General features: G+C 48.3%; 7 protein-coding genes and 1 non-coding gene across 8 annotated transcripts; 6 read left to right on the top strand and 2 right to left on the bottom strand.

Annotated features, from left to right (window-relative positions):
• Positions 1-2,146: 2,146 nt before the first annotated feature.
• Positions 2,147-3,650, top strand: FPRO_02915 (uncharacterized protein; the record flags this gene model as incomplete). Its single annotated transcript, XM_031226932.1, has 4 exons — positions 2,147-2,512; positions 2,561-2,785; positions 2,841-3,441; positions 3,496-3,650. 4 exons carry the CDS (start codon positions 2,147-2,149, stop codon positions 3,648-3,650), a joined length of 1,347 nt encoding a protein of 448 aa, XP_031077418.1.
• Positions 3,651-4,233: 583 nt separating this feature from the next.
• On the bottom strand, positions 4,234-6,119 carry FPRO_02916 (uncharacterized protein; the record flags this gene model as incomplete). The annotated part of the gene is made up of 5 exons (XM_031226931.1): positions 4,234-4,501; positions 4,557-4,945; positions 5,006-5,445; positions 5,495-5,641; positions 5,693-6,119. 5 exons carry the CDS (start codon positions 6,117-6,119, stop codon positions 4,234-4,236), a joined length of 1,671 nt encoding a protein of 556 aa, XP_031077417.1.
• Positions 6,120-9,346: 3,227 nt separating this feature from the next.
• FPRO_02917 (uncharacterized protein) lies at positions 9,347-12,303 on the bottom strand (the record flags this gene model as incomplete). The annotated part of the gene is made up of 3 exons (XM_031226930.1): positions 9,347-10,775; positions 10,836-12,018; positions 12,075-12,303. The coding sequence occupies 3 exons, from the start codon at positions 12,301-12,303 to the stop codon at positions 9,347-9,349; spliced, it is 2,841 nt and encodes a 946-aa protein (XP_031077416.1).
• A 1,005-nt stretch (positions 12,304-13,308) lies between these two features.
• FPRO_02918 (uncharacterized protein) lies at positions 13,309-15,852 on the top strand (the record flags this gene model as incomplete). The annotated part of the gene is made up of 8 exons (XM_031226927.1): positions 13,309-13,583; positions 13,635-13,806; positions 13,858-13,936; positions 13,988-14,526; positions 14,582-14,852; positions 14,906-15,078; positions 15,125-15,308; positions 15,359-15,852. 8 exons carry the CDS (start codon positions 13,309-13,311, stop codon positions 15,850-15,852), a joined length of 2,187 nt encoding a protein of 728 aa, XP_031077415.1.
• A 244-nt stretch (positions 15,853-16,096) lies between these two features.
• FPRO_02919 (putative BRT1 protein, down-regulated by mating factor B) lies at positions 16,097-16,708 on the top strand (the record flags this gene model as incomplete). The annotated part of the gene is made up of 3 exons (XM_031226926.1): positions 16,097-16,271; positions 16,316-16,512; positions 16,562-16,708. The coding sequence occupies 3 exons, from the start codon at positions 16,097-16,099 to the stop codon at positions 16,706-16,708; spliced, it is 519 nt and encodes a 172-aa protein (XP_031077414.1).
• A 1,391-nt stretch (positions 16,709-18,099) lies between these two features.
• Positions 18,100-20,945, top strand: FPRO_02920 (uncharacterized protein; the record flags this gene model as incomplete). The annotated part of the gene is made up of 3 exons (XM_031226925.1): positions 18,100-18,723; positions 18,768-19,133; positions 19,182-20,945. 3 exons carry the CDS (start codon positions 18,100-18,102, stop codon positions 20,943-20,945), a joined length of 2,754 nt encoding a protein of 917 aa, XP_031077413.1.
• An 872-nt stretch (positions 20,946-21,817) lies between these two features.
• Positions 21,818-22,978, top strand: FPRO_02921 (uncharacterized protein; the record flags this gene model as incomplete). The annotated part of the gene is made up of 1 exon (XM_031226924.1): positions 21,818-22,978. One exon carries the CDS (start codon positions 21,818-21,820, stop codon positions 22,976-22,978), a length of 1,161 nt encoding a protein of 386 aa, XP_031077412.1.
• A 185-nt stretch (positions 22,979-23,163) lies between these two features.
• tRNA lies at positions 23,164-23,235 on the top strand. The gene has a single exon. It is a non-coding gene; the product is annotated as a tRNA-Thr (tRNA).
• Positions 23,236-23,861: the final 626 nt, after the last annotated feature.

The following is a 23,861-nucleotide window of genomic DNA, read 5'->3' as shown; positions in this document are numbered from 1 at the left end:
TTTATATATTAGGAAGCATATCGCCAGATACTATCAATCATCACATGAATAATAATCGAAGGAAAGTACTTTGTATATATTCAGGACATACCCTATAGGTGGAGAATGATGGTGAGGTTGGAATTCTTAATGTCGCACTAATAATATACAAAACAAAAATGGATGCAAAATAGATACAGTACGTACGGATACACATCCTAATTCGAAAAGAAAGTTCTGTTTGCTACATAGCGGTGGATATTCCGGAGATGATATTAGCCTCGAACACACAATGCTATCGTGCCAGGGGATATACTGTGTGTATACAGTACAGTATATATGTTTTTGGCGCAAGACATGTTGCAAGTGTACAGTGCATGTCATGATCGCTACGCCCTGGCACAGTACAGTCGTCACGACTGGAACGTAAATTTAATCAACTGAAACCTTCCAACCTCATTCTTAACCACAAGCGATATTTGACGGGAACCATACCGAAAGCCACGTGCGATACAGCAGCAGGCCTTAACCAGCAAGCGACTGGAATGATGGCTTCATATTCACGTTCCAGCGGTAACTACATATGTACAACCAGCCCTCATTTAGCGTCTTTCCAGCTTCACCAGCCTAGAACTTCGACAGGCCTGAGACTCTGAATCAACGATTGAGACCAAGGCCCAGACCATGGAACACAAAGTATCTTTCGGCACTTCTTGATCAATTACGGGGCTACGAGAAGCTTATGTCTATTAGACAGGCTGTAGCACAGTCTAGATTGAACACCAAGTTCTCTGTTATCGAACAACGCACGAAGGACTAACTTCTTATCACGGAATCCATTCGTCTTGATCTGGAACGGCTGAATTATAGACTTAACAATCGTTGAAGGTTACGAGAATGGAAGTGTCTGTAAGAAACAATGACATCGTATGGACTGATCGGGAATGCGATCATCGTCAAAATGTCAACAAAAACTATCTTCACTGCGTGTTACCGAAGTGGCTGACGATGTCGACTTCCAAAAGACCCTGAATGATCGCTGCCATCTATTGCATCATATCTGAAGCTTTGGACCCTGGAAGCACCATGTTACAAGATACGACGACGTATTCGCGCCAGCCAACAGACACTCTTTCTCGTAACGCGTGTCCTCAAGTCCGGATACCGTATCCGTCCTATCAATTAATAAAGCCCCGCCTCGCCATCGCCAATATCGTATAGCGTGTATGGTAAACTGGGTGAAATGTCTCGGAATTTACGAGCTTGGGTAACTAGCCACAAGTGTCTACTCACTGAATGTCTCAAGGATTTGTTTCCTTGCCACTCATCGCATGAGGCTACACTAACAAAGCACGATATGATACGGCCTGCCTGGACTTACATACCTGTGTGGACCTGGAAGAGATGTTGCCCAGTCTTTTTGACTCATTTACTATTTGAGGCTCAAATGGATGCAGCAGGATACAACTATCACTCCAGGGAGAGCCAATGCAATTGGCTCTCTCATTGAAGGGACAAGTTGTGAGCAGGTGTAATGTCTTAGTACCAACTTATTTGACAGGAAGTTTATCTGACTAGCCCAAGTCTTGCTATCCCCTGATTTACAGGCATTGTCTGGTCTGTTGTAAGTCTGTCCGACCTTAGGGTCAACCTTCACAACTCTTGTTACCCACATTGCCATATCCGGCCGCCTACGAATCGGATCGACGGCCATACCGATGCCAGGCGCCCGATACTTCCCTTCTGTTGTTCCTGAACGCCAAGAGGCCAATCATCATGAGGCGTATGGCCTTCACGACGGTTGCATACGCCGAGCGATATCTTTACCACCCAGGCTGTGCCAGTGGGCCGTGTATCGTAGAGCAACCAGCCTCATTGGGTCGAGCGTATTATCCAAATTCGATCATTGTCACCAAAGGCGTCACACCCGGCTCTAGACCCCTCATAAGCCTTTTTGGACTCGACCGTCGTGGAACATATTGTCGACTGTTCCTTAAACGACAGGAATCCCAGAGTCGGGACCGCTGAACCTAGTTCTCGCTCGTGGGTCTCGAATCTCTGTCTCTCAGGCACATGCAACCTTGCTTGACTACTTAGATATCAAGCTTCCCGCACATAATGATTCACTTACACTGAGTTGTCTTATGCGATAAAATCAACTCACAAGATGAAGTCATCAGACTTGCCGCCTTCATACTCCAGGGCGGCTGCCCGGGCGCTGAACTGCACACGAGGTCACATTGGGTTATGTGCCATCCTACTCATGTTGATGATGTCGACCCTCGTATGGAGGCAGAGAGATTTGGTCGCCGTCAAACTTCCTGTTATGGAGCAACGACCGCCGACGACCCTCGATTCTAAAGCACCAACAATTGCCGGCATAAACGGAACCCTCGATCGTTTCTGGTCATCAAACGGAGAAAGTGTACAAGATCTGGTACACTGGTCGAAGCCCAAAGGTGTTGATAAGATCATGGGACTTGTATTTTATGGAAGACGACAATCGGTATCAATTCTTGATTGCTATCTCAAGGTACAGTCTGTCCACGCCGACTTGGAAACATCAGGCTAACCTCGACAGCGCAATCTTGCAAAGAATGGCGGCTTGCTTGATGGTGTCATCTTTGTGGAACGAACCAAAGACCCCCACGACCTTGCACTATTGAAGAAACTCTTGGAAAGCGAGAATTCGTACGAAAAGTGGTCTGTTGAGATGTCAGGCGACGATAACTTTTCGACTGGCTTTGGGAACTCCTACGACCGGGTTGAGGATCATGTCATGTATGTCAAGATTGACGACGACATCGTAAGTCTCACCGTTTGTAATTGGTTCCTGTGAAACCGGTACTAATAATATGTAGGTTTTCATGGAGGATACTGTTATTCCATCTATCGTTAAAAAGAGACTCGATCATCCCGAGTACTACATCGTCTCGGCCAATGTCATCAACCAACCCCTTCTCAGCTGGGTCCACTGGAATTTGGGCGCCATCAGGCCCTATCTCCCCGAGGTCGACAGCGAAGGAAAGGCGATGCCCTCGAAACAATCTGGCCAGAAGCCTCTGGATTGGAATCCCTCTAACCTGCCACCATGGAACGGCCCCGAGGGATTCTCGCTCGATAACTGGGAGGCCAACGACACTACTCATCGCTGGCTCCCTCTTGACAAGGGCGGTAAAGATCATATTCTCGACACAACTCCCATCGAAGCGACAGAGTATCATCCTATGGGCCGCGGCTGGACTCAGTGGACGATTGGCGCCCAAGAACACTTCAGCTTCTTCGAAAACCTATGGAAGAAGAAGCTGTCCGCCTACAAGTTCGAAACATGGGACTTTCAATACGAGCGAATGGGCATCCAGTTCGTTGCCTTATTAGGAAGGGACATCAACCGAGCCAAGCCGATCGAGGCCGATGATGAGAACCACTTCTCATGTAACATGCCGCGTGCGCTAGGACGACGTAAGTGAACCGCCTGAATCGTACGGCCGAGGGTTTTATTAACAGACTTTACAGATGCCGTTGCCGATGGACGAGGCGTTGCCGCTCATTACAGCTTCGGAAGCCAACGCGCAGGCATGGACCGAACCGATATCATTGATCGCTATAGGTCGTTCGCACGTAACAATATCTGTGCTGGACCTATGCTGTGGGCTCCCGGAGATGACTAGTTATGAGTACCACATGACGATCGATCATTTTGCCCTTAATCTTTTGATCAACGGTGTTAGTATGTTTCAGTGACTGCGACTTTATGCATTAATGCATCTAGTCAACATTCACTTGGAGCCCAGCCATGGAGTTCAGGAGTTGGTAGAAATTGGTTGTAGACTCGTACGCATATATAAAGAGTATATTAGAGCGTGATACTGACGTACATAATAAAAATACAATATACATAATCTTTTGTCACGAGGTTATTTGGAGTTCTGAGACCCAATTTGTACATTGTTTTCTCGTGGTTTTCTCAACAGCACTGGTTGATTGCTTAGAGTCGATGTGATCACAGTACTTGCAACAATATGGCCCAAGATCTGAGAAGAAGAGTTACAAATTTAGAGAAACTAACAACGACGACCTGAAAGTACAATTTGTTCGCTTTCTGCTTTTCAGTTCGTTGAGATGTCGTCCATCCCTATTACATCAGAACACGCTTGCTGGAAAAACTCATGTTAAAGATCGCAGAGGCCGTCTCAGTACAACCAGTTTGCATGAGCATAGCCAGAGTCGTACGGGAAATTACATAGCATTGCTTCAAGCAAGCGACTTGGGAGGCGGGTAGTCCTCGAAAGTGTTGGATTCGTGTCGAGTGAGGTTGGTCTCCTTCTCGACCTGGGCGAGATCGATGTGAGCAACAGCATCGTCACCATCGAAGATACGGGCGATCTCCTCCAGGGTGGGTCCCTTGGTCTCGACGTAAAAGTACCAGACGAAGATAAGTTCACAAAAGTCCCAGAGGGTGTAGAAAAGCATAAAGTTCCAGTGATTGGGCATGTTGTTCCACGCAAGCTTGTTGGTTTGGCTGTTTTTTGTTAGTTACCGAGTTTCCATCGTTGGGGGATTGAGATATGACATACTTTCCAATGGCAAGGATGGCCTGAACAGTGATGTTCATGATCATCATACCCTTGGCACGAAGGTGGAAGGGCAGAACCTCAAGAGCGTAGGCAACGAGCAGGCCGGAGAAACCGATATCGTAGAAGATACCGAAGAGCCAGACGAAAGCAATCTGGGCATAGCCAGCACCAGTGTTGGAGTAAGCGACACCACCATCAGGCTGCTCCTCTGTGGGAGGGGTCTTGAATTGGGAGTTCTCGTAAATGCCACCGGTGAGGGTCCAGAGAATGAAAGCGAAGACCATACCGGAGATGGCAGTGAGGAAAAGAGGACGACGTCCGATCTTGTCGACAGTGAAGGCAGCACCAATGGAGATGGACAGATCGAGAATGGTCTTTCCAGCAGAGAGCTATAAGAAGAAGAGAATCAGTAAGGTGAATAATTAAACAATACCACGAATGAGACTTACAGCAAGCTTCTTGTTCTGCTCCTTGATTCCAGCACCCTCGTAAATGACATCCATGTAGTTGGAGAAGAGAGCGTTACCAGAGTACTGAGAAATGATACCGAGGGAGATGATGATGGCAAGGCGCCACCGGTTACCGCTTGTCTTGAGGAAATCGATATATCGGGTAGATGTGACAGACTTATCGGCCTGGATAGTCTCCTTGATTTCACGGTACTGGAACTGGACTGTGGCATTGTTCACATCACCACCGGCATGATGCTTGGCAAGAACCTGGAGAGCCTCCTCTGACTTGTCCTTGTTGATGAGGAAACGGGGTGACTCAGGAACCCACCAGATACCACAAAGCTGGATGATGGATGGGACAGCCTGGATGAAGGTAATAGATCGCCACGACCAGTGACCGTTGATGGAAGCAGTGCCCCAACCGACAACTGAAACGACTGCGGATGGTCAGAAAGGATGCAACTTTTGGGGAAATTCGGTACTCACTCAGGGAACCCAAGTTCCAGAGACAGTTGTAGACAGCCGTAAGAGGACCACGGTGCTGGGGATGGCAGATTTCGGTGAGAAGCATGGGCGAGGACATTTGCGCCAGAGAGTTACCGAAACCAAGAACAAATCGGCCGCCCATATACACTGGAGTAATTTATTAATACATTTGCAAGAATGATTCGAACAGGTACTTACTGCCGTAGCCATTGCAGAATGCAGAGACGAAAGAGCCAGTGATCATGATAACACAGCCAAGCATGATAGTGGGCTTTCGGCCCCAGTTATCGGCAAGGTAGGGGACAATGAAGAAGGAGACAATAGAACCAATATTGTACATGTTGATAAGGATTCCGAGCTTGCTTTCGTTCTTCTCCTCAGGGAAATACTCCTTCCACTTGTCCATTTGTTGAGAGGTGTTGACCATCATACCATCGTATCCAGTGGTAGCCGAGGCGATCAGCAGGAAGATAATGAGGAAGTAAAGCTTACGCAAGTGAGGCTCCTTGTACCAGATGACTTTCTCGAATCTGGGAGCCTCAGCTTGGGCAATATCGAGAGGTACCCGGTCGCTATGGGCTGGGACCTTGGAGCCAATAGGCTGGAGGAACTTTGGCAGAGCCATTGTGAGCGTGAAACAATTGATCAATGATGTGTTGAGTTGATTCTAAACTGGCCCAATGTATGGGGTAGTGATGCTTCTCTTGAGGAGAGATGACCGAGTAAAAGTGTTCAGGGTTCCCCGGGTTTGCACTGCTTCTTATAGAGATAACATCTTGAGTAGCAGCAGTAGCAGCAGCAACACGAACCACCCCGGCCAAGTCAACCCCATGCATTGTCACCGTGGAGCTTCAGAGACCGGGATAGTGTTGTCAAGTTCCTATGAACAAGCATCCGTGTATTGGGGCCGAAGCATGTACCAGGCACAGCGAGGTGGAGTTATGAGCCGGAGATGGTGTGTTTGGGATCACCCTAGCGGAAAGACGGCTATGGGGGCTTGGATAGCTCGTTTAGGTATTGATTCGCTTGAATGCTACTCTGTCTGGGGGTGAGCTTAACTCAGGCATACAAAAATGCACCAGTGAGTAGGTTCGGTAGATCAACGCTGAGACGAGGTCTCTGAGGACCGGGGGAGTCTACTCAACCTGGAGCAGATTGACCAGGGGGAGGAGTGCTGAATGAAGGGTTAGGCCGCCAATCAGGGTTGATCGAGCGCTTGTTTGAGTAATCTCGACCTTTAATTATGGCTGAAGTCCGTGATGCTGGGCCGCAAGGAGGCCATTAACCCGTGCGTGCCAGTCTTCTTGACCGTTTTGATCAACAAGCGTGATGGTGGTCTGATGGACAAGAAACACAAGTTATATTTCCCCTTGGTCATTTCCCAATGCCTTCAGGGCCGGTTCCGTACAACAAGCATACGCCGTTGCTTTGACGGCCGTGGGGTTGAAACATGGTCGTATTTCTTGAGATTGGACCCGCATGACGGGTTTAACGTAGAGGAACTTAGCACCCGCTACTCCTGAAACGTTGCTCGCTCTTTGCTTATTTGGACACTTACATGTATCACATAGTCGCACAAGCATCGGGATTCTACGATGATATGGTGCTGATGCCTTTCGTCGAAAATGCTCGCCCCGATTGTTAATACCCCTGATGTGTCCCAACTAGAGTTAAAGTCTAGATTGAGCGATGTAACCCTTACCGCTTGGTCAAGTTCATGTAAGTGCTGTTCATCCCTGCAGCCCACAGGTCAAGGTCTAGGGGCAATAGTGCAACCGGGAAAATAGACTTGGTATTCATCACCTATTGTTGCTCTTCTCCGCCAGGACCAAAAAAGCATGGAGGAGTGTTCAGAGTCCGGGGCTAGACTGGGGAAAGGGGTCCGGGGTAAGCGGGTCTGGGGTCCAGGAACCGGAGGTTGACCTCGGGAATCATCGCCTGCTAGACAATACTCTGTCTTGTCTAGAGAAATGGCTTAATGTAGCCTACCAGTAGGCAAAAAGGAAAGACCGTGGTGTGACTCCCAGGCTGGTTTCACCATTCATAATTTGCTGTCACCGTCCAGAGGGTTTCAGGGCCCAGCCAATGAGGTGTCATGCGACAACTGCTTGTTCATGGGTTATAGGCAGGATTGGGTAGGATTGTGCTTAGCACGAGGGGGCTAAAAACGCCTCTTATCGGATATCAGGGCCGCAAAATGAATTACGCGTCTGTCGGTTGTCTTTGACGGTTCTGACCATCAGTGGACTTGATATCGAATAAACTTCACGATCTTCGGTTGCTCCCGAGCCTTGGAACGCCGAGAACCCGAATATTCGGTAAATCTGGAGAAGATGCCCTGAAGGCCCAGAAAAATTGAGTGAAATAGTTCTCGGTAACGTGCTTCAATGGGGCCGAACGTGCCCTCACTTGGCAGACCCATCGATCAGCACGCCGAGACGCGATGTGATTTTCGGTTATCGGCATATGGGCCAAGAATGAATCAAGCTTAAAGTGTATCATCAGACCAGCGGCAGATGCATTGTCAATCGCCGGTTAATTGAGTGAGCATGGTATTGTTTGTCGGCTGAGGTCTGTCTGCACTGTTGCTGTAGTTGGGGACTAGCTGGATCGTGCAACACGAAAATTAACCCTTGACACGGTTGGGATGGTGTACGGAGACGCGGGAGAGCTGCCGATAAGGACCATGAAGGAGGGCCATATTCAGCGATTATTTGCTGACAGGATGCCCTCCATCGGCGCCGCGTAAAGTATCGTACTTAGTTGCTCGGTTAAGGAGGCACACCGTTGTAACCTTAATCTAAACTCGTGAAATGAAGGCACACCATTTTCAAGATGCAATGCAAAATAACCGGAGCGGTGGTTAGAGGCGAAGAATTTGTTGGTAAGAGGGTCGAAGAATCCGAGTTTACAATGAAACAGGCTAAAATGGAGAAGGCAAGCTGAAAAGATCTTGAGGTCACACTCCAACATTTTAGGGAAGACCCGACCCTCAGGTAAGGTTCTTTCCTGGAGTCCCATCGATGAAGGATTGAATGACCCCCTCCTTCCTGTAGTCCCCGCGTTCTTGCCACGAGGTTAATAAGTGGCACCTGCCTTAGTTTGCGTGCCCCGGACCTTCTCTGTTGGACGACACCATCCAATCAACGTTAAGTAGTAGTCGGTTCAACGGCTGTGGCTGGCCACTTTCATGTTAGCTTCATCTACTCCGTCCATAGGTACCTACGATGGAATCGGGGCCTGCTAGCGACAAGTACCAACTTTTCCTATTTTCATTCCCATTTCCGTTGAGCCGTACATATGAATTTAGCCTGCACCTGTCACTTCCCGGATATTGAGAGATTGCTTTCGACTCCGTATCTCGGTTTGAGGTTCTAGATTCCCTGAGTCACCTTAATTTTGCCATCCCTTGTGATGCACCTTGATCCTCGAGACTCGGGAACGGGACAGTCTTGCACCCCATCTCTGAATGCAATTGTCATTTGCTACTACGTGACTCTTTTGATGATATACATGCACAACAAATGACCAGATGAGCTAGAAATACATCGTTTCCGGCGAGGCCTCCCTTGCCGACGTGGTTGATTGACAGACCATTTCCATCACCCGCACACGTAAGGACCTAAGCAGCTTTCCCCATACACATCTTCGAGTTTCTGTCGACTCGTGACCAATACTTTTCCTTACCCTAGCAAACATTGTGACAAAGGGAATAAACAGCAGTCCAGTTGCACGCCAATAAACCTTCTCAATGCAAACCTTTCTCCAACAGCTGCTGGTGATCAACTGTAGTAAATGTGACAAGCTCCAACCACATCGGTGTCGAACCAGGTTGTGTGATGACAAAACAATTCAGATCTCCTCGGCGGGAAGTGCACCGCTCATGAGGGGGACATCGGTCATGTCATCGTCATCATTTTCTTCCTCCGAAAGGGTGCTACTGGCAGCTCCGCGCTCCAGTTCCTCGATGCTGTCAAGAGCCCGCACAAATTTCTCGCGTTCTCCCCTGAGTGTTCCCCGCCTGGCTGCGGTGTCGGAATCCTCCTCCATGAGTCTCTCATAAACACTCTTGGCATCAGCTCCAGCAATGCCTAGTTTTCGGTCGAGATGGAAGGGCAAATTTCGCTGAATATGCGGTATCATGCCGTTTGTAATGTGCAACGCCACGGCATCCGCGAACCTCAGCGCTGCAAGGCGGTAGTAGCCTCTAACGTAAGCTACCACTTCCAGCTCCCGCTCGAAGGAGTCCGGTCCAAGTTTTGTCAACTCGTTTTCACGTCGCTTTTCGTCGAGAACACGCTTCTCCTCTGTAAGACTTTCCCACGGAACAGGAGCTCGACCATCCCCGTACCCTGCGGCCTGCATACGCATTTGGTGTCGATAACGCGTTAAGAGAATCTGTTCGTCCTTTTGATATCTGCGAAAGGCCTCCTGATTGACAGTGAACAGGCCGTACGTTTCGAGGCGATACACAAGATCAAGTGCTCCCGCTGTTTCTCTGCGACGGTCGTTGAGATACTCTGTTAAAATTTTCCTGCACTCCCGGAAGATCAACCGCTTATTGAGGCTTGCAAAAGACTTGGCCAGTGCCTGATCAAGCATGTCATCCAACAGGCTCATAACATGATCGAGAAATGCTTTCATGGGCCCTGACCATGGTTCAATGGCTTCTCGGCACATGTCGTTATAGACTTCTTCAGTGATGATGTCAGGTACACCAGCTCTGGTCTTAGACTTGATCTCATCACGAACTTGTCGGAGAGTCCTGAAGCCTCGCCCAACTCCACTAAAGGGAGTAAATGGGGCTGGGAAGAGTTGCCGACGGGGAGCAGGGGAGTTGGCCACGCTGGCTCTGCTGTCTTCAGGCTGTAGCGATCGAGAGGGAGTCCCTGCTGGGGTTTGCTCCATGCGAACACGTTTAGATGGCGTAATAGGCGGCGCCATCGCCCGCCGCTTGCTAGGCGTATGTGGGTTGATAGCTGGCGCCACGGACCCCGAATCTGACTCATCATCAGAAATATCAACAACAGGAATATCACTGCTATCTCTGAGGGTAAACTTGGGCTTCATATCTAGCAGACAGTCGCGAAAGTTATCCGGGAGCGGAACGAAATGCTTCGAGAACTCGGAAGGCTTGAGTTGTGTTCGGGTCAGTTCACCAAACTCCATAACACTGGTCTGGACCTCGAGTTCAACATTGTCAGGTAGTTCTGGTAGCTTGTCCAGTTGCTCAACGATGTCAGTTAGACGCTGTCTTAGCTTCTGCTTGATATGGGGTAGACTAGTGAGAAATGTTAGCCTTGTTCCTGATATCGTGTGGGATAGCAACTCCTTGGGTTACCTTTTCGCGAATTCTTGCCCAAGCTTTTCCGACAGGAAAGCCTTCAATTTTTCCACACCACATCGCTCCGAAAATCCATGAAACGTTGCAGGCCATCGCTCGAGAGAATGATCCACGAAAACTAGCTCTTCCCATTTCTTGAGTTCATCAAGGTCCTTGCCCTGTGGCCGCGAAGTGATGAAATATCCCAGACCAGCAATATGAGCTTGTCCCCGCATGATAGCAAGCCATTGCTCGTGGTTTCCACCCTCCGGTATCAGATCAGCCTTGGTCAAAACGCCGATTGTCCTGTTAAGAGCGCCCAGTCTACGTATAAGACCAAAAGTTGAAGAATTCTCTGCATCGCTGTTCATTGGCATAGAACACATGATAATAGCAGATGGGTGTTGGATATACTCCTTGGACAGATTCCTCACGACACTAACAAGATAGTCGTCGCTTGCATCAGCAGGGTTCTGGAAAATACCAGGCATATCGTAGAAAGAAAGGTCGGGAAGTTCTGGGCCTTTGATCTCGAGTGCAACGATATTCGGTGAAAACTTCGCGGCAACTGCTTCGGCGGCTCTGTCGATGGGGATGTTGACAGCCAGGGCACCCGAGCCAGGGACAAATAGCTCGTGACTCTTGTCGTCATTGAGAATAGCGATTTGGGCCCACCTCAAAACATCTTCAATCTCACTGTAATCGATCATGGTCTTGAACTCATGAGTTGCACTGGATGGTAGTTTGCGCCAGGGGAAGAAAGGATCTCTGTCAGTGACGTCCTCTTCCGAGATGCGGCCACTAGGTGGGGGCTGATAGGAGTATGCTTTGCGTAGCGATACACGGCAAGAGGGATCATGACTTCGTGATACCCTGATATGGAGCGGGCATCGTGTGCATGTGCCCTCACTGCGAGGTAGGTCGAGATTTGCGAGACCTGACATCAAACTAGATTTTCCTGCAGACTGATCGCCAACAAGCACAAGCTCGGGAAGCGGGACATCGTGGTCAACGCCAAGTTGCTGGAGCTCACCCAGAGTGTCATTGCACGCCTTGAGCTTCTTTCCGATGTCCTGGAAGGAGGTTTGAAAGAAGCTCCCATCCGTGGGAACATTGGTTGGGCTCTCGGCGGCTGCGTTGGGGCGCATCCTGAGTTCCCTCAAGAGAGGTTCAGGTTCAGTGATGCGCTCACTTGGTGTTGCTTCGGAAATTTTGTCAGTGCATGCGTTTGGAAGAGAAGATGAGAGAGGCACTCACGAGCATCCGATCTATGATGATAGAAGGCCTGATCGGGCGGAATATAGCTGGTACTGCCACCGTAACTAGAGGGAGCAGGAGGAGCAGTGCGAATGCCGAAGTTGACAGTTCCAGAATCGGGCATAGAAGAAGTATTATCCTCTGGGTCTGGTTTGACACGAGGCCCGCGGCGTCTTGATGAGTGTGACATTCTTGTGGATGAGAGACTGTGGGTGGCGCGCGAAGACATTATTGTTGCTGCAGTGGCAGCGGCAGTGGCAACGTGCCGCAAGCAAATTGAATAAGCGATGCCTTAAAGCTCATGAAATTGGCCTATTGTTTTTCTGCTTCACAGAGTAGGCTGCAAAGCTGGAGCCTGGTTGGCCCGTGAGCAGGCAAAGCGCAGAATTGGCTGGAAAGAAAAAGGGGGGTATCAGAAAGCAGTTATAAGTGAAAGAGAATTGAACAAGAAAGGATTCAGAGTAATTCACTGAAAAAAGGGAAGTATCACAGACGTGGATATACAGAATAGGAGATGTTGAGCTGAAGTTTCATATGTAAGACGTAGCTCGCAGATTGGCGGTTGGCAGCCTGGGCTCCTATCCATGGATGCTTGCTTCTTTCTAGTGGCACTACCGTTGCTCTGGGGCAACACGCTTCGCCGATAATTCGCGATAGGGCATGACGGTTATGAGAGTAATTGAAGGCGCGCAACATTTCCGAGTGCACTTAAAAATCTCTTCCAGATATTAAATAGAGTTTAGTGTAAGTTTTTGACATTTTTCATACCAATTGGTCTCTATTGAAAAGCTGGTGCTGCGATTATCGTCCCCTGTCTTAACAGCAGTTATTGCTGCATGGAGTGGATGAGATGCAGCCAGGAACAGCAGATAAAAAAGGAGGCTGGGGCAGGGCTGCAGGCGATAACCCAAAGATAACGCGTTAGCGCGTCAGTGTTCCCTCTCTCCCTGAGCGGCAGTTGAATAAAGCCTTCTCCACAATTAGACATATCTTGGTCAATGCGCTCCAATCAAACAATTTTATTGTCTTACGGCGGTTTGCGTATTGACTTCGTCTTGATACGTACTGTACGTCACCTGCCTTGAAACGATAGAGCCTACGTACAGTGGGTGAACAGCCTAACAGCTCCCTACCTGGAAGCGGGTAGTGGGTCTGTCACACAACGTCCCGTCCCCACATTCAATCATCCATCTTATTCCCGTCCTCCGGAACTTCACTCCGACATCCAATGCCAATGAGCTCCATTGTTCGTTCAGAAGTCGAACAAATGGACAATGAGATCAACGTGCGATCGACTCGAGCCCGAGCTCGCAAGCGCGAAAAGATATCCAACGCGTCAGTTCATAGCTTCTCTCATACCTTGTCAATTGAATTGACGCTGAGTAGCTGTATCGCCTGCCGCAACAGCAAGACTCGCTGTTCAGGGCGCCATCCTTGTGAAAGATGCATTAGACGTAAGGAAACTTGCGTCTTTGAGGAGAAAGAAAAGAAAGTAGCAGTATCTGTAGAGTATGTGATTGTTCCAGGTAGATTGAACCTTCCTAAGACTGATGGACTTAGTTACCTCGACCAATTACACGCTCGCATCGAGTCACTTGAGGCTCAATCACGCTCCGTCCAAGGTCTAAACTCTACCACTGAAGTCCTCTCATCGGGTTCAGTGCAGCTTAATGCGCGCTATCCATCGAGAAATCCTCCACAAAGCCCCTTGGGCGAAACTAGGACGCCGTCAGTATGTATCACATCGTGAGTGTTTCCTGTTCCTTGACTAAGTCTTGAAAAGAGATCAGAGTCCAGTTCTCTTACAAATACCCTTGTCACTTCCGAGCCACAGATCAAGGTCCATCGCTATGGACATGCCGGTGCGTCTGCCGTTTTCTACCTTGAAGAAACTGACATGCTTACCATATTAGCCTACCTTGGGCACAGCTCAACTCTCAGCTTCAGTCGCAATGTCCGCAACCTTCTTCAACGGTCATCCCCAATCGCAGATCCTGAGAGCATATCTATGGAACGACAGGACATATCTTATACACGAACACTGCCGCCAATAGCTCTCGATCTGTCAAACATCGCATTGCCAAAGCTCTCTTACGCTGAATACTTGACCAACACGGTGATTGTGCACATCGGTTCTCTCTACTCCATATTTGATGCAGACATGTTTCTTCAAAGACTGAGGAGATTTTACGATGACCGTAACAAAGATTTGGAGATTGATGCAAGCCTATGGCACATTCAGATGCTACTCATACTAGCATTCGGCAAGTCGATACAGTCTAGAGAACACTCTGAGATGGGCCCCTCCGGGATGACATACTTCACACTTGCCATTGAAGCTATGCCAGATATAAGAAGACTCTACGAGGATCCTTTGTTGTCAATTGAGGTTCTCTGTTTGGCTGCTTTGTTCATGCATGCAACCGATCTCCTACAGGAGGCCTACGTCACGGTTAGCTTATGGCTTTGTGCACACTCAGTGTTCGTCCAGCTAATTGGTCCTTTAGATTGGTCAAGCCCTGCGAATTTCTGTCACCAAAGTTCTGCACAAAAGGTTTCCGGAAGCTTTGAGATCCTCAAACTTTGAGTACCAAAGACGTCTCTGGTGGACAGTATACTGCATCGACAGAAAGTGCGCGGCAATGCTAGGCAGTCCGTCTGTCATGAGAGACGATGACATCTCAATCCCGTTCCCAGAAATAAAGCCAGGACATGAGTCGCAAAACGCATTCGCTGTCCATGCGATCCTTTCTTCTCATCTCGGCAAGATCCTTGATGGTGAGCTTCATGACCTATACTGTGTGAATGTTTACTTATCTAGACGTTCACAGCCATATATGGAGTACACGATCATCAGCGGAGTTTCCTTCTTGAAGTGAAGTCAATTCTTTCTCGTATTGCAGAAACCTACGTTATCCTACGTCAACATCTTCCGTTGGATGTCCAGCAACCAAGCCAACCAGTTTCTCGCGAGTCTGCCACACTCCATCTTCTGCTCCACCAGGCATGTTTCTCACAAAGTCTATAAACCCGAACTAATTAGGTCTCAGTGTGTAATTTTGACTGTTAGGCCTGTTCTCTTCTCACTTCTCAAGCCTCTTCTAGCATCAAATGCTCCCATACCCGATGGTCGCCACTCTTCGTCGCCATTTGAGTCGATGCTGAAGATGTGCATCGAGTCTGCTGTCCAAATTCTCAAGATCATGTCAATTCTGAAGCAACAGATGATGTGCGGTGAGTTCGTCAGCTCCGTCTGTGACGACATGTTATTGACTTGAGTCTAGATATCTTCCTGCCATATGATATCGATGCACTCTTTTCGGCGGCCTTCGCTTTGATCCTAATCGATATCATCCGGCCAGCAAATGAGCTGCTTTGGGACTTGCCCCAGGTTATGAACCTACTTGGCGAGTTTGTATCACGGCGTGTAGCTCCAGCGCAAGCCTACAGGTCCGATCTCGTGCAAATCTTAGAGCTACATACTAAGTTACGAGGGAACAACTGCCGCCAGCACCAGGACACTGGGGCCATGTTCAATATGAGTCTTGTTCCTGGCCTGGACGAATATGCTATAACCCAGCCGGGGCAGTTGGGTATATCACCTGACCCATTGTGGGCAAACATAAGAGATGGAAATGTAGTTGGAGATCCCGCGCACCCTAACACAATCCTTTCAGTGATTGATGATCTGAACGTGGAAGGTTTTGATATATCAGACACTGATATGCTTGATAATGCGTGGATGTGGGATATGGACGATATGTCAACAAACATCTAAACTCAATGCTCAATACTAGAGCAGTCATGCATTGCTTCCAAATGACCCAGTATGAGTAAATCATTAGAAATATGTGACCGCTTGTGAGAGTCCTCAGAGTTATCTCCGACTTACACCGGAATCCTGTTCCGTAGATCAGTACGTATAGTGCGGAGCGGGATTCCGAGACTTATTCTCGAGCAATATTTAATAAGGGAAGCTTCTATGATAGCAAACACAAAATTTACGTTCTGTTTTTAACATCATGACGCTGGCTACCCGTTGTATTGCTCCGGTTTTATCCATCCTACGACCCGCAGCACATATTCCCCAAATCATACACCCAAGAACTTTCAATTACGGATGTAGTCGCGCATTCTCAGCCTCGATTCGATCTTATGCAGCCATGGAGCACGTGTTCTCTTCCAAGGCAGTCGCACGTCCGTATTATCTTCTCCCTGTCTTTGAACCGAATGTTGATCAGAAGTGTCAGCTATTGGGCCATACACCCAAGCTATCAAGGCCAACGGCATGGTCTTCCTGTCAGGCCAAATCCCTGCCGACTCACAGGCTAGGCTTATAGAAGGAACCATTGCTGAGAAGACGCACAAGATGTGTCAGAACGCAAAGGCTGTTCTAGAGGAAGCAGGTTCTGGTCTTGATAAGGCTGTTCGGGTAACGGTGTGTTGCACATTTGATATTTCCATGTCCTTTTCTGACGATGCTGTAGGTTTACTTTCAGAATATGGATGACATGAAGGAAATGAACGAGGTCTATGCCGAGTATTTTCCACACAAGCCTGCTAGAAGTGCATGCGAATCCCCAAGACTTCCTGCTGGTGCGAGCATGGAGATGGATATCATTGCGTTGCAATAGACTTTTAATACCAGAGATTATTGAATACTTCCAAACAGATTTATATGAACTTCTCATTGATCCCCATCAAGTTGTCAAATGGACATTTGCTATTACTCTGTTTGATCATCGCCGTCCAAAGTTCCATAAACTATATCTGATGATACATAAATCCTTGGCCGGCCTCACACAATAAAAACAACTCTGAAACTACAGAAGTCTGTCAGCAGTATTAGGCCAGCAGCTTTAGTCACTTTAGACGATACTCTGTGTAGTACCCCGCGTTCAGTGGCATGGCCTACCAAGTTGAATGTTCACTGGAATATATCCCATCTAGCATTTCTCTTCTTGCTATGCAGTATATAGTTCTCGCACGCTTAGCTACCAATATCGAAAATGGGAATTCAAGGATAGCAGTTCTCTGTAGATTCTCCTGCAACCAAAGTCAAGAATTCGTCCATTGGAGTGTTCAGGAGTGTCACACTCGACCTCTTTTGATTGTCCATTCGGATAGGCTGGCTTTGGTTGGCTTGCGCTTTCAGATCAATCACATAGGAGGGGTCTCCGAGTAAAATAGAGTTCCTGGGTCCGTATCTGGCGCGATTTGATGGCCACGCTTTTGAGCTTCCGCCGTCGCTAGATGGAGCAAGTATGCCTCATCTCAAAAGCTCCAAATGTTGGAAACAGACGAAGCTGGAGAGAGCGTACATAGCGGTCTGTTCTCATTACCTTCTGAGCGAACCGTGTTCTCCCTGGGACTTTCTTCCGTTCAGGTAGGCACAAAGAAGTTAGGGGAGATTGTAGTTCCCTTCTTTATTCCACTCAAAAGGCATTGATATCTGCATCCTGCTTTAAAAGTCCACTCCATTGAGGAAAGGGAAAGGGAAAGGGAAAGGGAAAGCGAGATCATGTCGAAAACGAGTGGCAAAGCGTTCGGCCATAGCAAGCTATCGCCGAAAACTCGAGCTTCTGTAGGATCATGAGGAAACAGTATTTGTAAGGTAAAGTAGGTGTGAGGTGCTAATAAGCTCGGCCAGGTTCTTCTATTGCACCTACTATTAGTAGTTAACCATCGATTCGCGCTAGGACCACTATGTCAGATCTGACACAAGTCACACGCAACGAGCCGAGACAAATCGTAATTCCATTTCAGCCGCCTATCTTATTTATGTCAGCATCCATCTCGAAGGATTCGCTTAGCGGCGTGGCGAACGAGATGGGAAGGGCCTCAGACCCTGTAATAAGTTGCAACAGAGTGTTGTTAGTGCTGACCGGAGGCCAGGATGTTTCGTCTTTCAATCAGGCCTTGTATCTGCAGATCATTCCATGATCCAGTATTTAATGATTAAGCCTCCGCCTTGAACCATTTGTCATAAGGCTGAAGATAATCTCACCCAACAACAATATTGGTGATGGCTTCAAACACGCCCAAGACGCCATCTTCTGGCGCCTCGCCTGGGAGCCTTCATCGGCCTCATAACCCCGCAACTACCGGGAGGCAAGTAGGCCACGCAACAATTCCCCACGACCGACCCGTGGCCCTCATGACTTCAGGCGCTCCTCTGCTAAATCCACGTAGCTGCGTTACCTGTCGCAGGCGCAGAGTCCGATGTGACAAGACGATGCCCTGCAGCAACTGTCGGCGGGCTCAATGCGATTGCATCTACCCTGCTCCGGGCCGCGCGCCACGTCAGACGCGGCTTGCGCCTACAGGTACTGCTACAGGTCAGAGCGAGCGTGAGATCGATCTCTTGGATCGATTACGGAAGCTTGAGGGGCTTGTTCACGAGATGAGTGGTCAAGGTGCAGCTAGTGGGAATGACATGGAAGTGAGCAATGGAGAATCACCACTAGCTTCAGAAAAGAACAAGAGTGCAAAGGATGTCGTTCAAGCAGCCACTGAGAAGGTCAAGAGAGAGTCAGAGAGCACCGATTTCTCAAAGATCAATAAACAGCTTGGCCGTTTAGTACTCCATGATGGAGACTCCACGCCGCGATACGTCAATAGTGGCTTCTTCGTCAAGCTCAACGACGAGGTACGGTCTCCTCGACAATCTTGAGCATCATCTGACATGCACAGCTCGCTGAAATCCGCAACGAGATGGAGACTATGAACGAGGAAGAAGCCGAGTTTGAAGATGACACGACTCCCGAGCAGTCCCCTCCACAGAACTTGGGTCTCGAGCATGATCACCACAGCTTCCTTTTTGGCTATAGCTCTGCCGATGTTGACCTTACAGGCCTTCATCCGTTGCCCGCGCAAGGCTCTTTCCTTTGGCAGATCTATCTCGAGAATATTGAACCTCTTGTCAAGGTGTTGCACATTCCCACCATGAGCAGACTCATGACTCAAGTGAGGCGTGGAGAGCATGATCTGCGTCCTGGAGATGAAGCGCTTGTGTTTGCCATCTATTATTCAGCTGTGACTTCGATGGAGACACAAGAGGTGAGCCCTCACTTACACAAGATATGGACGCCGTCTCACACATTCTAGGTTGAAGCAAATCTCGGCGCGTCTCAATCTCACTTCATTTCTCAATTTCGTTTCGCTCTTGAACAAGCTCTAGCCAAGTCTAATCTTCTCAACACCACCAACATGGCTATGCTGCAAGCATTTGTTATCTATCTCACCGTAGTCAAATGTCACGATGATAGCAAATTCGCTTGGACGCTTACCAGTCTCTGTGTCCGAATGGCTCAAGCCCTTGGTCTCTACCGCGATGGTCAGCAGCTTGGCCTCTCACCGTTTGAGGTTGAGATGCGCCGTCGTCTTTGGTGGGCCATTGTGTCTCTTGACGTCCGTTCTGCTGAGGAAATGGGGTCTGATCTGATCATAGACGACAAGACCTTTGACACTCAACTCCCATCGAACATAAACGACGCTGATATTGACCCATCTTTTACCAAGACACCAACTCCCCGTCAAGGCCGCACTGACTCCGCCATCTGCCTCTCACGTTACGAGATTACCGCCCTGTCTCGAGGCTTATTCACAGCCATAGCGCAAATGCGTCCTGTCGATCCTAAAGAGATAGAAAAAAGCCTTGAAGAGCGCGAGTGCATGCTAGTTGAAGTCTACGAACGCATGGAGGATAAGTTTCTGAAACATCTTATGAGGGAAGATGACCCTATTTTCTGGGTTGCTTCTCTTATTTCTAGAATCATGATGGCAAAGGTTGGTCTCATCATATATCAGCCTGTGCTATTCCCCGGGACGGGCCTGGAGGTATCATACGAGATCCGAAGCCGGTTGTGGCAGTCTTGTATTGAGATCGTTGAGTACAGCCACATTCTCAATATTGACCCCAGCTGCAGGCAATGGCGCTGGCTGTTCAAGTCCTACCGTCAATGGCACGCAATCGCATGCATGCTGCTGGAACTCTCGAAACGGCCTTGGGGTGTCACTTCGGAGCGAGCATGGGAAGCTGCACAAATTCTCGAGTACGATCACCCAATCGATGGCAGCAACAAAACAAATCATACTGCTGCATGGATGCCTATTAAAAGGCTCTTCACTAAAGCCAAACGACATCGTGAATCAGAACTTGTTCGGTTACGCGCTGATCCTGAGGCAGCGAGACGTCTCGATCGTGAGGAGAGAATCAAACCTGTACTGGAACGCATTGGTCCTGCGCCCGGAATGGAGACCCGCATGTCAGAACTCCGAGCCCGATGGCGAAAGATATTTCGGCCGGGAGACTTCTCCGATGATACCGTGTACCAGAGCATTTTACCCAGCGCAGATCAACCTGCGTCCTTTCCGCAAACCCAGCAACAGGCCCAACAGCCACTCGACCAAATGAGTGTATTCGACCCTAACACCTGGCAAAACATTCACTCGGGCAATCCAAACATTTCCATATACTACGAAGGGGTTGATTCTGGAGCGCAGAACATGGGTAGTCTTTTCCCAGGGGATGGTAGCCTTGGAAGTCTCTCAAGCATTGCATCGCCCGCCATATCAGGGACTGCATCTACACATAGGAACGACAACGATCGTCAAGCACTTGGAGGTGCTCGCCTATCACCATGGCCAGGTTCAGATATATTTCAGCACACGCAAGATCCAGGTGCTCTCGGTGATATCGATGAGCTTTTACAAAATAGAGCCGGGCCCAATCCTGGTCTCGACCTAAACATGGATCCTGGCGAAGTTGATGATATCGATTGGCGGAACTGGGATGAGACTTTAAGGACTTTGAGTAGGCCTACGATGGATCAAATGGGTGCGGGTGCCGGTAGTTGGGGTGGCATGTGAGCGTAGTGAGCTGATAACGTTACTCAGGCTTATTAAACTCTTTGATCCCATGTGGGTATATTCTGTCAAGCTTCCACGATGACTTTGTTACGAGCCATGCTTCCTTTGACAACTAGCTTTTCGAGATAAATTTTTGATTGCACAATGGTATCTGTAGCACTTTGCAACTTTTGGCTTGCAATGAATCGTGGCTACTCCAACGTCTGTCCTTAGTAGAAGAAACTTCCCAATCACAAGGCTTGTATAGAATATTAACTCTGGTTTCTTTTGATAACTTCATAGTTAGGCCATGCTAGAGTTAGTCTGATGAAAAATGTTTTATGCATGAGGCTAGTAACCCTCTTCTTGATTTAGGATAATTTTGTGGTGAGAGTATATCTATTGTCCTTAAAGTCTTTGAAAACTCAAGACCTATACAAAGTCCACGAAGTTTTTTTGCACATCTTGAAATAATTAACATTGTGTATTTTTCATCTGGTATTGGTTAAAGTCGATCAAGCTTCGATGACTGAAGATGCACTATAAGCTAATCACTTCTGTGACTGAGTGCACCTGTGGTCCTTAACGAACTTCCAGTCCATAATTTCATGTTCACTTTAAGCTTAACTGCGTTCATTTCACAGGACTAGCTTTCATATATAGGCAAGTAAATTTCGGGAAGCCTCAATAAACAGCAATATTGTGGCTTGTAAGAAAGAACCTTTGCGTGGGAATCTTTCAAAGTTACATGAACGAAAAGCTTAACAAGATATTCTTCCTTATTTATGGGCCACTGAATCCCACCTTAGACCTTTGTACACTTCTATCTCTTCATTCTTCAAGAACGTTTTTCTCCTTGCAGTCCAAGAGCAAACCACATCTTCGATCTCAACATGAGCCTCATCAAAATGAAGGGCTCCAAGCTATGCTTGAAGAGCTATGATAACAACGGGGTTGTCAATAATGTTTTCTTCGTACAAAAGGACCTGCCGTGCCCAAACCTGCTGGGAAAGCTACAAGATCTTGGGGCCGTTGAGGCGGTAACCCCCGACATGGTTGAGGTGTCAATCTCCAGGTACTTCTTGTACATCTTCTTGGTCGTTCTTCTCAACTACTTCAGGATCAGAAAGCAGCTCAACCCGAAGTCGAACGGTGATGCCAAGAACCAGGGGTCTACCACCAAGTTCAAGCCGCTGGCATGGATTCAGCGCAGCGAATGGAACCGAGCTCGTGCCGTCATCTTTTCGAGCTGGATGATGATCCTTCAATTCAGCTTCGCCCACGATGCCTGCACACTGGCAAGTGTTCTGACTTACCAAGCATATTTGGCGAATTTGGAATGGACAGAGCCCTACGTCTTCAGCTCATTCAATGCCGCCATCCGCATTCTTCTTTTCACACTCGGTACTTTTGGCAGCTTATACCCAATGTACCATACCATGAAGGCGCAAATACAATACATACGTGCTCTCATAGACCTTGAACTTTCACCCGAGCAGACAACCAAGGATGAGAGTTCGGTACCTCAAGAACTTCCAGCCTCTGCTCCTCCAAGCTCTGTCCTTCGCCAGACATCCCCTTACCTGGAGACAAACCGGGAGAGTCCCTGTGAGCATGAGAAGCGTGCCATGGAGACTGCTCCTAAAAGGCACACCCCAACTCCTGCCTCTCTTGTCCTCCCTCCAAGAAGCGATCACACGCCCTCAAGGACAACTGCTCAACTGCTCACCTCTGAAACTGGTCAGCAGGGTTCTCAAACAACTGCTCCTCGCCTTTCACGCAGTGCCCCGGTAGGAAACGCGCCGCCGTCCTATGCGGATTCCACCACGAACGGCGCGAACGACGTTAGCCACCAGGCAGCTTTTGATGCTTCACTTAGGCGGCTAAATGCCCCCGCTGTATCTCGCCAGCGCCAACGATCCTTCAAAAGCAGGCCTGCTTCCAGCTCCACAGGAAGGGCGCCAGGAGGACAAGCATTGGGGGGAGATGCAGCGACGTCCTCAGATTCTCCAGCTCAATCTGAAGACTGGGAATACGTCCGCCACGAAGAATGAAAGTCAATTTCTCAGAAGGGAAGCATAGGAATGACTCGAAGAATATTTGTTTCCTATACCTAGGTAGATAGAGACATAAGAGAAAACAGAAGTTTAATGTCTCAACCTATGAACTATCTTATACTGTCGTACATCTTAGACGACCATCGAGGCAAGCCTCCAAGCTTGTGTATGTCGCTAGAAAAGCCCCGTTGGCTCAGTGGTAAAGCGTATCACTAGTAATGATAAGATCACTGGTTCGATTCCAGTACGGGGCATGTGAAATTATGTTTTGTTGGTTCTTCTTTTTGTCATGTGCTCAAGTGTCTTCAATGTTATTTATTTATGTATGTGACTCTGTGATACTTACTTGGTGTCGAGGTGAAATTTTCCTTTTTGGGTGCATTATCCAACGGGAGGTAAAGTTTAAGCAGGGGCCCTTTCTCACCTCCACGACGATTAGTTTCTGCATGTGACAGAGCTCGTCCTTCCAATTGGCAACTTGGCCATCAGTTGTCTCTCGCATCTACTAGAAGCCTGGTATGGTAGTATTACGAAGTGGGTTTTCTGGATGCGTTTTATGTGCAATGCTAAGTTCATCAATGTCACAGGGCGGCAGCTCAGAAGTGTAGGTTCAAATAAAGCAATGCGAAGCAGTTATTCAGTGAGATTTGCATGTGCATGGCGCAAATAAAGTGATATTATGCATAATGTTGGCTGAAGGTAATCACCAATAAGACATTCCACCATTCAAGGTGTACTTTTGCAGGCTGAAGCTCTCTGCCCAGAAAGCAAATGCCAGGTCCCTCCCCATCCACATGCCCTTGTTGCCATCGCCGTCGTCATCATGTCTCTTCACCTGTGTCGTTTTCGCAGTTGAACTTCCAGACTGTTCTTGTAATAT

This window comes from Fusarium proliferatum (genome assembly GCF_900067095.1).
Source record: "Fusarium proliferatum ET1 genome assembly, contig: FPRO_scaffold002, whole genome shotgun sequence".
Lineage (NCBI taxonomy): Eukaryota > Fungi > Ascomycota > Sordariomycetes > Hypocreales > Nectriaceae > Fusarium > Fusarium proliferatum.
This window is presented reverse-complemented; position numbering and strand designations above follow the sequence as displayed.